The sequence below is a fragment of the Tachyglossus aculeatus genome, unplaced genomic scaffold, assembly GCF_015852505.1.
Source record: "Tachyglossus aculeatus isolate mTacAcu1 unplaced genomic scaffold, mTacAcu1.pri scaffold_1_arrow_ctg1, whole genome shotgun sequence".
In the NCBI taxonomy this organism is placed as follows: Eukaryota; Metazoa; Chordata; class Mammalia; order Monotremata; family Tachyglossidae; genus Tachyglossus; species Tachyglossus aculeatus.
Genome location: NW_024044915.1, coordinates 5,207,761 through 5,222,997, shown reverse-complemented (window position 1 = coordinate 5,222,997; position 15,237 = coordinate 5,207,761). Strand labels below are relative to the sequence as shown.

The 15,237-nt window shown below is 48.6% G+C and overlaps 2 protein-coding genes across 2 annotated transcripts; one reads left to right on the top strand and one right to left on the bottom strand.

Moving 5' to 3' along the window:
• The first annotated feature begins 3,480 nt into the window (after positions 1-3,480).
• LOC119923519 (olfactory receptor 1468-like) lies at positions 3,481-11,033 on the top strand. The gene is made up of 6 exons (XM_038742888.1): positions 3,481-4,424; positions 5,984-6,037; positions 6,234-6,454; positions 7,332-7,439; positions 10,475-10,564; positions 11,008-11,033. Exons 1-6 carry the CDS (start codon positions 3,481-3,483, stop codon positions 11,031-11,033), a joined length of 1,443 nt encoding a protein of 480 aa, XP_038598816.1.
• A 119-nt stretch (positions 11,034-11,152) lies between these two features.
• Positions 11,153-13,192, bottom strand: LOC119923518 (olfactory receptor 1361-like). Its single transcript, XM_038742887.1, has 2 exons — positions 13,183-13,192; positions 11,153-11,874 (listed from the first exon to the last, which is right to left on the bottom strand). The coding sequence occupies exons 1-2, from the start codon at positions 13,190-13,192 to the stop codon at positions 11,153-11,155; spliced, it is 732 nt and encodes a 243-aa protein (XP_038598815.1).
• Positions 13,193-15,237: the final 2,045 nt, after the last annotated feature.

Genomic DNA, 15,237 nt, shown 5'->3' with positions numbered 1-15,237 from the left:
CTCACAGTCTTAATCCCCATTTTACAGATGAGGCAACTGAAGCACAGAGAAGTTAAGTGACTTGCCCAAAGTCACACAACACACAAGTGGCGGAGCAGAGATTAGAACCCAGGACCTCTGACTCCCTAGCCTGTACTCTTTCCACTGGGCCACACTATAGTTTAATCATGACATGATGAGTTCTTAAACCCAAGTGGTGACAGTGTGGATGGAGAAGACCATGGATCTAGACCATTTTTCTGAGGAAAAATCAGGAGAGTTTCGAGGTAGATTGTGTAAGAAGAGCAGAACAACAATGATGTCATCCAGTTCATCAGTGGTGTCATCTAGGATAACACCAAGGTTGCAGGCTTCAGGTACAGAGATCTTTTTCATGGTTCTTGTGAAGTGCTCTCTATGTGCCAGGTACAGTACTAAGCACTGCGAAGCAGCGAGGCTCAGTGGAAAGAGCACGGGCTTTGGAGTCAGAGGTCATGAGTCTAAGTCCTTACTCCAACGATTGCAACCTGTGTGATTTTGGTAGAGTCACTTCACTTCTCTGAGCCTCAGTTACCTCATCTGCAAAATGGGGAATAAGACTGTGAGCCCCCTGTGGGACAACCTGATCACCTTGTAACTTCCCCAGCGCTTAGAACAGTGTTTTGCACATAGTAAGCACTTAATAAATGCCATCATCATCATCACTGAGGTACATATAAGATAATAAGGTTGGACACAACTCTGTCCCACGTGGAGCTCACTATCTAAATTGGAGGGCGCATGATTTAATCTCCATTTCACAGATGAGGTAATTGAGTAACCAAGAAGTTACATGACTTACCCAAGGTAAGTTAATTGTTACTTCACTGTTAAATGACTTACCCAATGTCCTACTCAAGGTAAGTTAAATTACTTACCCAAGCAGACAAGTGAAGGATTTGGGATTAAGACCCAGATCCTCTGACTCTCAGGCCCATGCTCTTTCCACTATTTATTTTATTTTGTTAGTATGTTTGGTTTTGTTCTCTGTCTCCCCCTTTTAGACTGTGAGTCCAATGTTGGGTAGGGACTGTCTCTATACGTTGCCAATTTGTACTTCCCAAGCGCTTAGTACAGTGTTCTGCACATAGTAAGCGCTCAATAAATATGATTGATTGATTGATTGGTAGGCCATGCTTCTTTCTTGTATTTAGTAGAGAAGGGAAAATTGGAAGGAAAGGAGGGCTTTGGAGGAAAGATGGGAAGTTCAGTTTTGAGCATACTGAGTTAGAAGTATTATGCTTGCCATGTGGAGATGTCTTGGAGGCAAGAGGAGATGAAAGATTGAGTAGCTGGGGAGAAGTTAGGGCTAGAGATAGATTTGGGAATCATCAATGAAGAGGGGGTACCTGAAGCTATACAAATGAAGACAAGAGGTAGGCCAAGGACAGAGCCTTGAGGGACACTCACCAAGAGGGGATGATAGGTATAAGTGGAGTTAGAAAAGGAAACTGAGACCCAGTGGTAGGAGAGTACAGAGTCAGCAAAAGAGAGATTAGAAATAATTCTAAGGAGAATTGAAGTTGGCCAAGAGGTTGAATTTTCTGTAGGCCAGTGGTAAAGGGGGACAATGAAGGGTGAACCCAGGGGCTTCAATCACTTCTCTTTCTGATCTTCGGGGAAGGCTTCCTGAACTAGATGGGATCTGAGGGGCCAAGGGCTGGATGAGGAAGGAATCTTGTGCTTAATGACATGAACCTTAGACCACCGGAGGCTCACAGCCTAAGTGATGGGAAGACAGACAAACAGGGAAAGGTTTATAAGGGTCAAGTCCATAAAGCAGCAGCGATTCAACAACAGAACCAACAGCAAGAGAAGATGTTCCATTGCTACAGGGGGAACACTCCTTGGGTTCCATTCGATTCCAGGCAGAACAACTCCTGATGGAAACAGTCAGAACCTTCCTAATGTCCTAACAGTCATCAGAGGAGGTCCTACCCCCTCCACATCCCATCTTACAGGGAATTCAGGGGCCCCTCTATTCCCAATTCATTAATTCATGCATTCAATTGCATTTATTGAATGCTTTCTGTATGCAGAGCACTGTACTAAGAGCTTGGGAGAATACAATACAACCATAAACAGACACATTCCAAGCCTACAATGAGTTTAGAGTCTAGAGGGGTGGAGACAGACATCAATACAAACAAATAAATGAGTGATATGTACATAAGTCCTGTGGGGCTGGGATGGGGAAAGAACAAAGGGAGCATGCCAGGGTGATGCAGAAGGGAGTGGGAGGAGAGGAAAGGGGGAGATTATTCTAGGAAGGCCTCTTGGAGATGTACCTTCAATAAGTCTTTGAATCAGAGTAGAGAAATTTGCTGTTGGGTTTGAGGAAGGAGCGCATTCCAGGCCAGAGACAGGACATAGGCTAGGGGTGGGTGGTGAGATCGTCAAGATTGAGGCACAGTGAGAAGGCTAGCATTAGAAGATCGAAGTGTGCTAGCTGAGTTGTAAAAGGAGAGTAGTGAGGTGAGGTTGGAGGGGGCAAGGTGGTGGAGTACTTTAAAGCCAATGGTGAAGAGTATTTGTTTGATGTGGAGCTGGGTAGGCAACTACTGGAGTTTTCTGAGGAGCAGGGTGACATGTCCTGAATGTTTTTGCAGAAAAATTAACTGGGCAGCAGAATGAAGTAAGACCTGCAGTGGGAAGAGACAGAAGGCTGGGAGGTCAGCAAGGAGGCTGATGCAGTAATTCAGGCAGGATGGAATGAGTGATTATATGAACACAGTAGCAGTTTGTATGCAGAGGAAGAGGTGGATTTTAGCAATGTTGTGAAAGTGGGACTGACAGGATTTAGTGATGCATTGAATATGTGGGTTGAATGGGAGAGAGCAGTCAAGAATAGCGCCAAGGTTATGGGCTTGTGAGACAGGGAGGGTCGACATAGGAGATTCTAGCCTGCCTCTGCCCCCCCCCCCCCCAGCACATACACACACAGAATCAAAACATTCCCAACATTTTAACGGTCATTACACAGGATTCTGCCTCCATTGTGCACAGTTTAACAGTTGGTATAGGGAATTTTATTCATCCATTCCCCACATCATTGAGTTCTGCAGTCTCCAATCTCCACGTTCCAACAATTTTCACAGGGGATTGTGCCTTTCCATTCTCAGTAATCTAACAATGGTTACAGGGAATGCCATTTCCCAATCTGTACATTCCTACATTCACTAAGGTATTCACTAAGCCTTGTCCCCGGGCTTCTCCATGGTGGTGGTGAGTGGGACAGAAGGAAGGCCTCATCCTGTCTTTGGGCAGTCTGGCCCAGATCCCTGTCTCCGGTGGCAGGGGCACCCAGAATTCCCTGACTCCTTGGCTGTCCTTTCTGCACTCAATCTGCGACTTCTAGTTCCTCCCCCATGCCCAACCCCAGGGCTCAAGGGCATCCCTGCTCCCACTAATGTCCTCAATCATGATGATTGCATTTCCCTCTCACAGCTGGTCCAACAGAGCATGGAGATGGAGAACCAGAGCCACATCACTGAGTTCATCCTGCTGGGGCTACGCACCCCGCCAGGGCAAAAAGAGCTGTGCTTCATGCTGTTTCTAGCTCTGTACCTGGTCACCATAGCGGGGAACCTGCTTATCATCCTGGCCATCGGCAGTGACTCACACCTCCACTCCCCCATGTACTTCTTTCTTGCCAACCTATCCTGTGCTGACATCTGCTTCTCCTCCATCACTGTCCCCAAGATGCTGGTCAACATGCAGACAGACAACCCAGCCATCTCCTACACTGGATGCTTGAGCCAGATCTTCTTTATCCTGTTATTTGGAGATCTGGACAATTTCCTCTTGGCTGTAATGGCATACGACCGCTATGTAGCCATCTGCCAGCCCCTGAGTTATGTCACAACCATGAGCATCCGGCTTTCTGCACTGATAGTGGTCACCTGCTGGGTCCTAACTGCTGTCCATGCACTGCTCCACACCCTCCTGGTGGCTCGGTTGTCCTTCTGCACAGACAGGGTGATCCCCCACTTCTTCTGTGACTTATCCACTCTGGTGCATCTCTCCTGCTCTGACATCTCTGTCAACAAACTGGTCATCATCACTGTAGGGGCAGCAGTGGTGGTGGGACCGTTCTTGGGTATCCTGGTCTCCTACACCCACATCTTCTGTACAGTCCTGAGAGTTCCCTCTGCCCGGGGTCTGCATCGAGGCATCTCCACCTGTGGCTCCCACCTGGCCGTCGTGTCCCTTTTCTACGGGACTGTAATTGGCCTTTACCTGTGCCCGTCCCCTAGCCACTCAGCGGAGCAGGGCACTGTGGTGGCTTTGCTGTACACGGTAGTAACCCCATTGCTCAACCCCTTTATCTACAGCCTGCGCAACCGTGCCCTGCTCCAGACACTGTGCCGGACCCTGAGCACATTCTGCCGAAGGAAAACTCACTGGTAATTCAGTAGCCCGGGGACATCACCACTTGAACATTAATGTTCAAGCGGAGAGTAGAAAAGCTTGGCTGGACACTCAGGCCTGGGCTATGTAGCAGCTGCAGAAAAGAGGAGAAATTAGTTACCAGTTAGTTATCTATTTCCCGCAGAGGGGCAAGTCGTTCGCCTACTGATTTGGACAGGAAATCTAATGCGGAAGTCAGGTACACATCCATTGTGCTTGTATGGTGGGACCAGGAGGAATCACACAGAAAATCACACAGGAAATAGCAATGGTGAACAATGAATGAATGGACAATGCATAAGTAGAAGAAACAAAGCTGTTGTTCAAAGAAGACACCATTAATTCACCCATGGAGGTTCGTGGGCTTGCAAAGATCCACCACTTGTCTGCTGTGTGACCTTGAGCAAGTCACTTTATTTTTCTGTGCCTCATTCATTCATTCATTCAATGTACGATTGTATTTATTGAGAAGTTACCATGTGCAGAGCACTGTACTAAGCGCTTAGGAAAACAAGTTGGCAACATATAGACACGGCCCCTACCCAACAACGGGCTCACAGTCTAGAAGGGGGAGACAGACAACAAAACAAAACATGTAGACAGGTGTCAAAATCATCAAAACAAATGGAATTATAGCTCATTTACCCTATCTGTAAAATGGGGATTAAGACTATGAGTCCTATGTGGGACACGGACTATCCCACATGGACCTGATCATCTTGTATCTGCCCCAGAGTTTAGTACAGTGCCTGGCACATAAGTGAGCAGTTAACAAGTATAAAGAATGGAACCGACAGCCCCACAACACTGTGCACTCAAACACACACACACACACATACACACACACACACACACACAATCGGCTCCTATGGCTGAGGTGGCACAGACACGGGAGGTGGTAGTTAGCTGGCGAATTCCCCTGCACAAAGTGGGATTTCCGGGATTTCTGGTGGGAAGAGAGGTGCTTTGGCGGGTTTCTCAGGAGCCAGGGGAAATTTCAGGCAGGGTAAAAAGGTGTGAGCCAGTAGGATGGAGGCAGGAAAGGTGGAACAAGGGACATAAGCCCCTTTTGCTAGGGCTCAATCCAGTACCCGAAATAATCCCAGAAATAATCATTGCTCAATTGACTTCTAGTTGCTTTATCTGCTAGGAGTACAATTGCAACTCTGCTCTGCCTCAGAGCCTACTCAGACAGCCCTTAGCTACCCCAGGCTCCTCCTTGTGGTCCAGACAGGGGGTCCCTTGGTGTAACCTCTAAGGAAGTGAGGCTCCGCTTTCTATGTCTGGCCAAAGTTTCTTCTGCTCTCCTGGATTATGCACCACTTCTTCTGGCTTCTAGTCCACATGGAGGCCTTCCAAAGATAAGGCCTGGCACATGACAGGAGGAAGACTAGCCTGGTGTGTGTCCAAAGATGTGTCCTGGCATTTGATTCGCAGGCAGGGACATGCACAAGATTTATGTTATTCCTTCTGGGGCTAGTGTTCTTGTGGCTATTCTTCCTGAAGGTCACCACAAGCTCATGACCACATTTACTCCTGTTTACTCTATGCTCAGTACTGGTGGTCTTCAAGCAAAAAGGGCTGTGAACTGCATGGTTTGCTATGCCCTGTAAGTATCATTTTAGTGCTCCTTTCTGGGCTCTTGGCTGTGTCCCTTCCTGCTATCAGAACCATACACGTTTGCCACGGGAACATAATGGGTGTTGGAGGTAGGCCAGACTCCTTTGGGAGCCAAGAGAGCCCTGGCTCCGAAGATCTGAGGATTCTGACCCCGAGATTCACCCAGCCATAACTGCTTCTTTGAGTACCAAGGTGGGTGAGGGTCTCCTGAACAGCTGGACCTACATTGCTCAACGGTCCCTCTGGGATGTGAACCCAGATCACTTCTGTTTTGACCAGGAAGAACCTCCAGCCCAGTTGAGCCCTCAGACACTGCTCTCTTGCACCAAGGGAGGGATGGGTGGGCCACCCAACAAGATCACACTGAGGTGTGACATCACAGCAAACAGGAACAAAATTCAAAGTGGTTTGTTCCTCACTGGGTGGAAATTGGGACCACTTTACTGAATCCCATCGAACCAGGGCTAAACTCTCCAACAACTCTTTCTTAATTAGCCCCCAGAGCCAAGTCACATCATCTCATCCGGCATCTCTAGTTTATTCATATCTATTTATTTATACTCTCCATTATCACTTATGAACACAGCAAGATTGGGGATTGTAGCAACAAAGGATCTTCTTTAGCCATGGGGCTCAGGCTTTAGGTTTTTTTGACCCCCACATTTGATGACCACATTTGTAGATATTTTTATGTTTGTCTCTCCAGTTAGAATAAGAACTACTTTGAAATGTGCTTCGTGTTTCTGTTGTACTTTCCCAAGTGTTAAGTACAGGGCATCACACCCAATGTGCAGTCAATAAACAACTACTAACTAATAATTACTATTGCTACTACTCTCTACACATCTTCTGCCCCAAGGGATCAGCACAGGGTTGGCGATGCCCACGCTTGGGGACTGACACAGGAGCTGGCTTCACTTTTGGCACAGGGTATCTACTGGTGGCTGAGTAGCTGTACAAGAGTCAGAAAGAGACCCACGTTGTGCATCTCGGGGAACAGGGCAGTCACGATGAGTTGAGAGCCATAGATGGAGAGACCTAGAGTTTGGTTGAGAGGTAGTAGACTTAGCAGATGGAGACAGACACAGACGCAGGACACTGGTGTGTGGGGTGGGGTGGAGAACGCAAAGTTTTTGACACTCAGTGTTTCTACTTCCTCTTCACCAACCATCTTCTTCATTCATTCCAAGGATTTGGGACCACTTAGCTCAACTGAGAGTTTTGAGCCTCTCCAAGACCTAAAAGTCTCTACTGTGTTCTAACCCCCCTTGACCTTCTGACAGCCTTTGATGGAGTGAACCACCTGCTATGGGAAAGCTTATTTTTGGTGGCCATAGGCTCCCACAGCCGTCTCTTCTATAGCCCCAAATCCCTAAAAGATGAGCCCCATGGTTGGTTCAAGAATACCCTTGATTGCTACAATCCCCAATCTTACTTAGAGTGTCTAGTGAAGGGAGTCACCCAACCGGTTAACCCAACAATAAGCTGTTTTGATGCTTCATCCCCTGCCCTTTTACTTTGGGCAGACTTCGAAGGGAGCCTCTCAACCTAACCTCCAGCCAGCAAGAAGACTTGATACAGGGTGAATGCTTTTTTAAGCACTCCTAGACCTTGGCTCCATGGCAGGGTGGTGTTTCATGGATTTTCTGATAGGTTTTCCATTCTTCCCAAAGAAACAGGACATGGAGAGTCAGGCAGTTTCAAAGGTAGTTGAGTTGTTCCCCTTCATTGGTCCTTGTCTTCTGGTGTTCTTGTCTTTTCACAGCACTTGGCCCTTCACCTATATTGCAAGTCTGACCTTTCTTCTTACACACAGCCATTACATCTTGCTGCACCCTTGGTTCTGCATCTGACCTTCTGCCAAACATCTTATCTGTGTTCCCTGATTTTCATCTTATATCCTTTTTTTCAATTTGGCCTTCTACCTTACATTCTATAGTCCTATTGGGGCCAGGCAGGATCCAGCATCTATGGTCACCCCTCTTTTTGGCAAGATCGTGTTTCCTTAAGTAACACCACACTCTCCACCTCGAAACTCTTTCAGGTCTTGGTTTTGAGGCCATGGTACTAACCTGGTTCTCCTCCTACTTTTCTTACCCCTCTTCAGTTTAATTTGTTGGCTGGATTTCTGCCCCACAATTTTTAACTGTTTTAGGTTCTCTGCTCTTCTTGCTCGAACCTTACCCTCTCAGGGAGCTCATTCACTCACAAGGCTTTAGGTACCACCTCAATAAGGATAATTCCCAAATCTGCCTTTCTGATCATAATGAGAAAGCACTCCATCATCTTGCCCCCTTCTACTTAACCTCGTTTCTCTCCTTCCACAACCTGCCCACAGACTTCGCTCCTCTGCTGCTAACCTTCTCTCTGTGCCCCGATCTCTCCTGTCTTACTGCTGGCTCCTGACCAATGTCCTACCTCTGACCTGGATCACCCTCCCTCCTCAAATCTGCCAGACAATTACTCTCCCTGCCTTCAAAGACTTACTGAAGGCACATCTCCTCCAAGAGGCCTTCCTAGACTAAGCCTCACATTTCCTCATCTCCCACTCCCTTCTGCAACGCCCTGACTTGCTCCCTTTGCTCTTCCCCCATCTCCCTGCCCCACAGCACCTGTGTATATATCTTTAATTTTATTTATTTATATTGATGTCTGTTGAAGGACAGACAAGGGTTCCAAGGGCTAGGGACAGATGTTGAGGGGTAGGGCAGACATCAGAAGATGAGGACTGTTGCCAGAAAATTGGGATGGATGCTGGGAGACTGGGATGGAAGTTGAGGGATGGGGAAGAATGCTGGGAGATTGGCTCGAATACTGAGGAATAGGGATGAGTGCAGGAAGATGGGGATGAATGTTGGAGAGCCAGGATGGATGCTGGGGGAGTGGGATGGATCCTGCGGTAGGGGGATGGATGCAGGGGGAGGGAGATAGATGTCGAGTGATGGGGACAGATGCCTTGAGGTTGGGATGGATGTTGAGGAGTGGGGACAGGGAGCTAGGACATTGGGATGGATGCTGAGGAATGGGGATAGATGGTGAGAGATCAGGGTGGATGTTGAGGGATGGGGACAGATACAGGGGGATGGGGATGGATGATGAGGTACAAGGATGGATGCAGGGAAATTAGGATGGATGCTGAGGTATGAGGCTGGATGCAGGTGATGGGGGTGGATGCTGAGGGATGGGACAGATTTTGGACAATAGAAGCAGGAGAAAGAGGTTGGTGCCTGGGATGGGGCATAATGGAGAGGGTGATAGATATCCATAGCATGTGATAGATACCCATAGCATGCCACACTGTCCCGGTCTGGGAGACATTATCCTCAGCAGCTGAGGGCTAGGTAGTCAGAATAAGAGTTGCTTTTAATGACAATTGATAATTATGGTATTTGTTAAGTGGTTACTATGTACCAAGCACTATTCTAAGTGCTGGGGTAGATACAAGGTAATCGGGTTATCCCTAGTGGGGCTCGCAGTCTTAATCCCCATTTTACAGATGACGTAACTGAGGCCCAGATAAGTTAAGTGACTTGCCCAAAGTCACACTGCTGAAAAGTGGTGAAGCCAGGATTAGAATCCACATCCTCTGACTCCCAAGTCTGTGCTCATTCCACTAAGCCGCACTGCTTAATAGGCAGAAGGTGGTCAGCAGCATCTCAGGGACAGGATCTGTGTCAATAGTCCTTATTTAGCACTTATTACATGTAAAGTACTGTGCTAGGTGCTGAGGTAAATACGAGGTAAATGAAATAGCCAGGGTCCAGCTCCACATGGGGCTCCCAATCCAGGCCCAGAACAATGCCTCTAGACTATAAACTCGTTGAGAGCAAAGAATGTGCTTTTTTATGGTATTGTACTCTCCCAGTCACTTAGTACAGTGCTGTGCACACAGTAAGTGCCCAATAAATATGATTGAATTAATGAATGAATGAAAACAACAGCAACAATAATGGCGAAGGTAACAATGCAAGATAATAGGAACATGACACAAAGTAGCATCAACAGATTTTGGAGAAGGAATGCTCACACTCTCCTCGACACCACCTGTCATCTTGGGTCCAGGTTCAGGTGTGGCTTCAGTTGTGGTGATGGTGTGAGGCCAATGTCAATGACTTACAGTGGAGAGGAAGAGATGCCCCAGGGTGTGGATGTCGAAAATGGTCAGGACGATCACAGTCGGACTGTCTGCAACACTGATCCAGACCATTGGGAGATAGAGAGTGAAGGTCGACCCCTGGAGACTGCCGTGATTTGTGCTGGAGAGATGCACCCTTCCCTCTGCCTGCAGGGTGGAGAGGGTGGGAAAGACCATCGTCGTGATCTGCAGGCTTCTGAACCCTGTAGCTGTCAGATGTAGCAAACCCACCCAACTCCCCATTTGGGGATACAATTCCTGTCCTGTGTCCATCGTTTTCCCACCATCCAGGACATTTCCTGACCAGTGAAGACCTGCCAGATTGTGGGTGCAAGTGCAGAGAGGAGCGTATTGTCAATAAAAATGTCAGAGACCCGTCAGGTAGCTTCTCTGTTGGGCTCATGATCTAAGTTCCTGGTCTTCGAGTGGGGATCCCCAAACAATGACCCGGCTGTCAAGGGCAGGGAGTACAGGGTCCAGGGATGCAGAGTTGGGGGCACAAGTTTGGGGGTGCAAAGCAGGGGATGCAGAGCTAGAGTTACAGGGTCTGAGAGCACAAGGTTTAGGGCGCAGGATCAGGTATGTAGGGTCAGAGGCACAGACTGGGGATGAAGGACTGGGTTTGGAGGCACAGGGCCCATGTCGCCAGGTCCAGACTAGGGTCTCAGGAACCTGGGGACCAAGGGCAGGGATTCAGGGTCTGAGGGCACAGGGCCAGGAGCTCAAAGCCTGGTGTAGGTCTCTGTTACGCAGGCTGTAGATAAAGGGGTTCAGGAGTGGGGTGATGGTTGTTTAAATGACTGCGGCTATGGTGTCCCGCTCAGAGATATTGGATGATGATTGGAAGTAGACCCAAATGACAGTGCCATAAAAGAGTCCGACTGCAGCCAGGTGGGAGCTATAGGTGGGGAAGGCCGTGTGCTTCCCATAGGCCGAGGGCACCCGCAGAACAGCGGGGATAATGTGGGCCTAGGAGGCCAGGACAATCAGAAGGGCACTGTTGACTATGGAGGCCCCTTCTGTGTACACCGCAAGGAAGTTGATGTGGGGATCGGAGCAGGAGATCTTCAGCAGGGGTAAGATGTCACAGAAGTAAAGAGGAATTTCACGGGAGGCACAGAAGGTCATCTGGGTCATCAGGAGGGCGTGCAGCAGGGAGTGGGGGTGAGGAACCAGCCAGCAGGCGACCACCAGCAGGACACAACACTGAGGGCTCATGACCACCGAGTAACTCAGCGGATCGCAGCTGGCCAAGTAACGATCATAGGCCATGGCAGCCAGAAGGAAATTCTTGGTGGCTCCAAAGGCAATGAAGAAATACATCTGAGCCAGGCAGCCACCGTAAGAAACATCCTGGTGTCCAGTGAAGAGTGTCCCCAGAAGGCTGGGCACAGTGGTAGAGGAGAAGCAGATGTCTACCAGAGACAGGTTGGCGAGGAAGAAGTACATGGGGGAATGGAGGCGGGAGTTTGTCCGGATGGCCAGGATGATGAGAAGGTTCCCCACCACGGTGACCAGGTACAGACCCAGGAAGAGCACAAAGAGGAGCCGCTGCTGCCCAGCGTTGGCGATGCTTTGGAGCGTGAATGTGGAGCCGCTGGTCTGGTTTCTTGTCTCCATGGGGAAATGATAGAGCTGGAGGGCAAGGAGCACGAGAAACAGATCTGCAGAAGCCGGATCACCATATACAGCTGGAACGGCAGGGGCACCAGAAGCAACTAAAGACTAAGGGGCACTGGAAATAACTAGAGGAAAGAGGTACAGGAAACAATTGGAAGGAAGGGGCATGGGAAACAGCTGGAGGGAAGAGGCACGGGAAACAGACTTTGCCCCCTGGATGATTCCTGATGGCGGGCAGGGGTCACAGAGGGGAAGTGCACCACCCCTCCCCACCAACACACACAAGCACGTGCGCACGCGTGCACACACACACACACACACACACACACACACACACATCCTTTAGGAACGTCCCCTCCATTTAGCTATCCAAACTTCCTGGAACCACCTGTTCATTTCACTGCACAGGTTGCTGGGTGAGTCAGGGGTGCTGGATGGTCCTTACTGGGTCACTAGAGGAGTCTCAGAGGTGGAGCGTGAGAGTCAGAGGGTTTGTATGGACCGTGTTGAGTCACTGGGAGGAGAGTCAGGGATGGAGAGGGGACAGAGAGGGTAGAGGTGTGGCCCACCCCTAACTCTGAAGGGTGGTGTCCAGGTAGGCAGCAGCACATGGTACCTCCCAGCATCCCTGTCAGAGACAGCATCCTGAGCTGGTTTACCCCTGGTCTGGGGGGACTCAGGTCATTCAAAGCCCCCATTATAAGGTCACCTCCTCCAGAAAACGTTCTCTAATTGAGTCCCACCTTCCTCATTCTGTCAACTCATCATGGGACTCTCTCTAAGGTCACCAGTGACCTTCTTCTTGCCAAATCCCGAGACCTCTAGTCCCTCCTAGTCTTCCTCGACCTTTCTGCTGCCTTCAACACTGTCCATCACCCACTATCCCAGAAACATCCAACCTTGGCTTCACTGACAACGTCCTTTCCTGGTTCTCCTCCTATCTCTCTGGTAGCTCCTTCACAGGCTTCTCCTCTGCCTCCCAGTCTTTAACTGTGAAGGTGCTTCAAGAATCAGTCCTGGATCACTTTCTCTTCTTCAGCTACTCCCATTCCCTTGGAGAACTCATTCACTCTGACATCTTCAATTCCATCCCTATGTGGATGATTCCCAAATCTACATCTCCAGTGCTAATCTCTATCCTTCTTGGCTTTCTCACATTTCCTCCTGTCTTCAGGATAACTCAAATTTAATGTGTCTAAAACAAAAAGCCTTATCTTCCGACTCCAACTGTAGACAGTACCACTATCCTCTCTGTCCCATACCTTTGGTATTACCCTTGACTTAACTCTCTGATTTTCTATTACAACACAACCCACACTCTCTGCACTCTAACACCAACCAATTCCCTGTACCTCAGTCTCATGTATCCCACCACTTACCATTGCCCATATCCTTCTCCTTTTGGCCTGGAACTTTCTCCCACTTTATATCAGACAGTCCACCACTGTCCCCATTTTCAAAAACCTCCTAAATTCACGTCTCCTCCAGAAGGTCTTCACTGACCAAGCCCTCATTTCTCTTATCTGCCCTCCCTTCTTTGTCACCCAGACACTTGGCTGTGTACACCTTAAGCACTTTGATAATCACCTTAGTCCCACGGTACTTATGTACATATCGTTATACTTTAATATTTCCCCTATCTGTAATTTACTATAATACCTGTTTCCTTCTATAGATGGAAAGTTCATTGTGGGCAGAGAACATGTCTACCAACTCTGTTGTAGTCTCCCAAGTCCTTAGTACACTGCTCTGTACAGAGTAACTGTTCAATAAACAACATTGAATGATTTATTGATTGTTGATTGATTGGGAGTTGATAGAGCCCTCAGTGAGGTGTTGAGTTTCCTAGAGGGGAACCAGGGATTTATAGGCCTCATGTCTCATCCCCTGCTCCTTCTGCTCCCCATGACCCTCCAGATCAGATTTTCCCCAGCAGCCAGCAGAGCGAGGCAGAACATGGGCACAGGCATCCAGGCTTCAAACGAGGACCTGGGGCCAAGTGGATGGGAAGCAGCAAATGCTCTGCCCATTCATGGGGCAGCAATTCTTTCCTTCCAGCTGCCCCTGGCTCCCCTTGGAGGGTGGCTGGTCTGAGTGGTTACAGCCACTGGGCAGTACCTTCTGTCCTCAGCCCCGTGGCAGTGCCAGCCCTACCATGTCCACCGGCTATGAGGACTGAGCGGCCAGAGTAACCTCGCAACATGGACAATGGCGAACTTGGCCCCCTTCTTCTTTCACATTCTCTGCTCCACTCTGCAGGGACGATTTCCCCAGTCTCCCCCAATCTCCTTAGTATCTCCCGTTTTCCCCAGTTTACCCAGGTCTCCATAGTCCCACAGTTTCCCAAGTGTTCCTGATCTTCACAGTCTTCCCAGATCTCCCATCTCCTCTCAGATCCTTCCAAGTATTCCCAATCTTCTCACTCACCCAAGCTGGGGTGAGCTAGGTACTTCCAGATTGAGGATAAACTTTGTCTCTGGAAATCAGGGAAGCAGGGAAAGACTGTTCATGGCTTGGAGAACAGGAGTAGAATAGAAGTCCTTGTGTTTCTTATATTCTCCCTCGGAGAACTCATTCGCTCACACAGCTTTAACTACCACCTCTATACAGGTGGTACCCTAATCGACATCTCCAGTCCTGATCTCTCTCCCTCTCTGCAGTCTTGTATTTCTTCCAGCGTTTCAGACATCTCTACTTGAATGTCCTCCTTCCTGAACTTCTTACCTTCCCACCCAAGCCATGTCCTCCCGCTCAGTTTCTCATCACTGTTGGTGACACCACCTTTCTTACGTCTCATAAGCCCCTAACCTTGGCATCATCCTTGACTCCTCTCTGTCATTCAACCTACATATTCAAACCATCATTAAATCCTGTCAGTTCTACCTTTACCTCTCTAAAATCCACCCCTTCCTTTCCATTCAAATTACTATGGCATTATTCATTCACCTATTCATTCAGTTGTATTGAGCACTTACTGTGTGCAGAACACTGTACTAAGCACTTGGGAGAGTACAATACAACAATAAACAGACACATTCCCTGCCCACAATGAGTTTACAGTCTGGGCAGTGAGACAGGCATGAATACAAATCAATAAAACAACAGATATGTGGGGCTGGGAGGTGGCAAGAATAAAGGGAGCAAATCAGGGTGATGCAGAAGGGAGTGGGAAATGGGGAAAGGTGGGGCTTAGTCTGGAAAGGTCTCTTGGAGGAGATGTGCCTTCAGTAAGGCTTTGAAGTGGGGAGAGAGTAATTGTCTGTTGGATTTGAGGGGGTACGGCATTCAAGGCCACAGACAGGATGTAGGCTAGAGGTTGGCAGCAAAATAGGTGAGATCAAGGTGCAGTGAGAAGGTTAGCACTAGAGGAGCAAAGTGTGTGGGCTGGGTTTAGAAGCAGAGAAGTGAGGTGAGGTAATATGGAACAAGGTGGT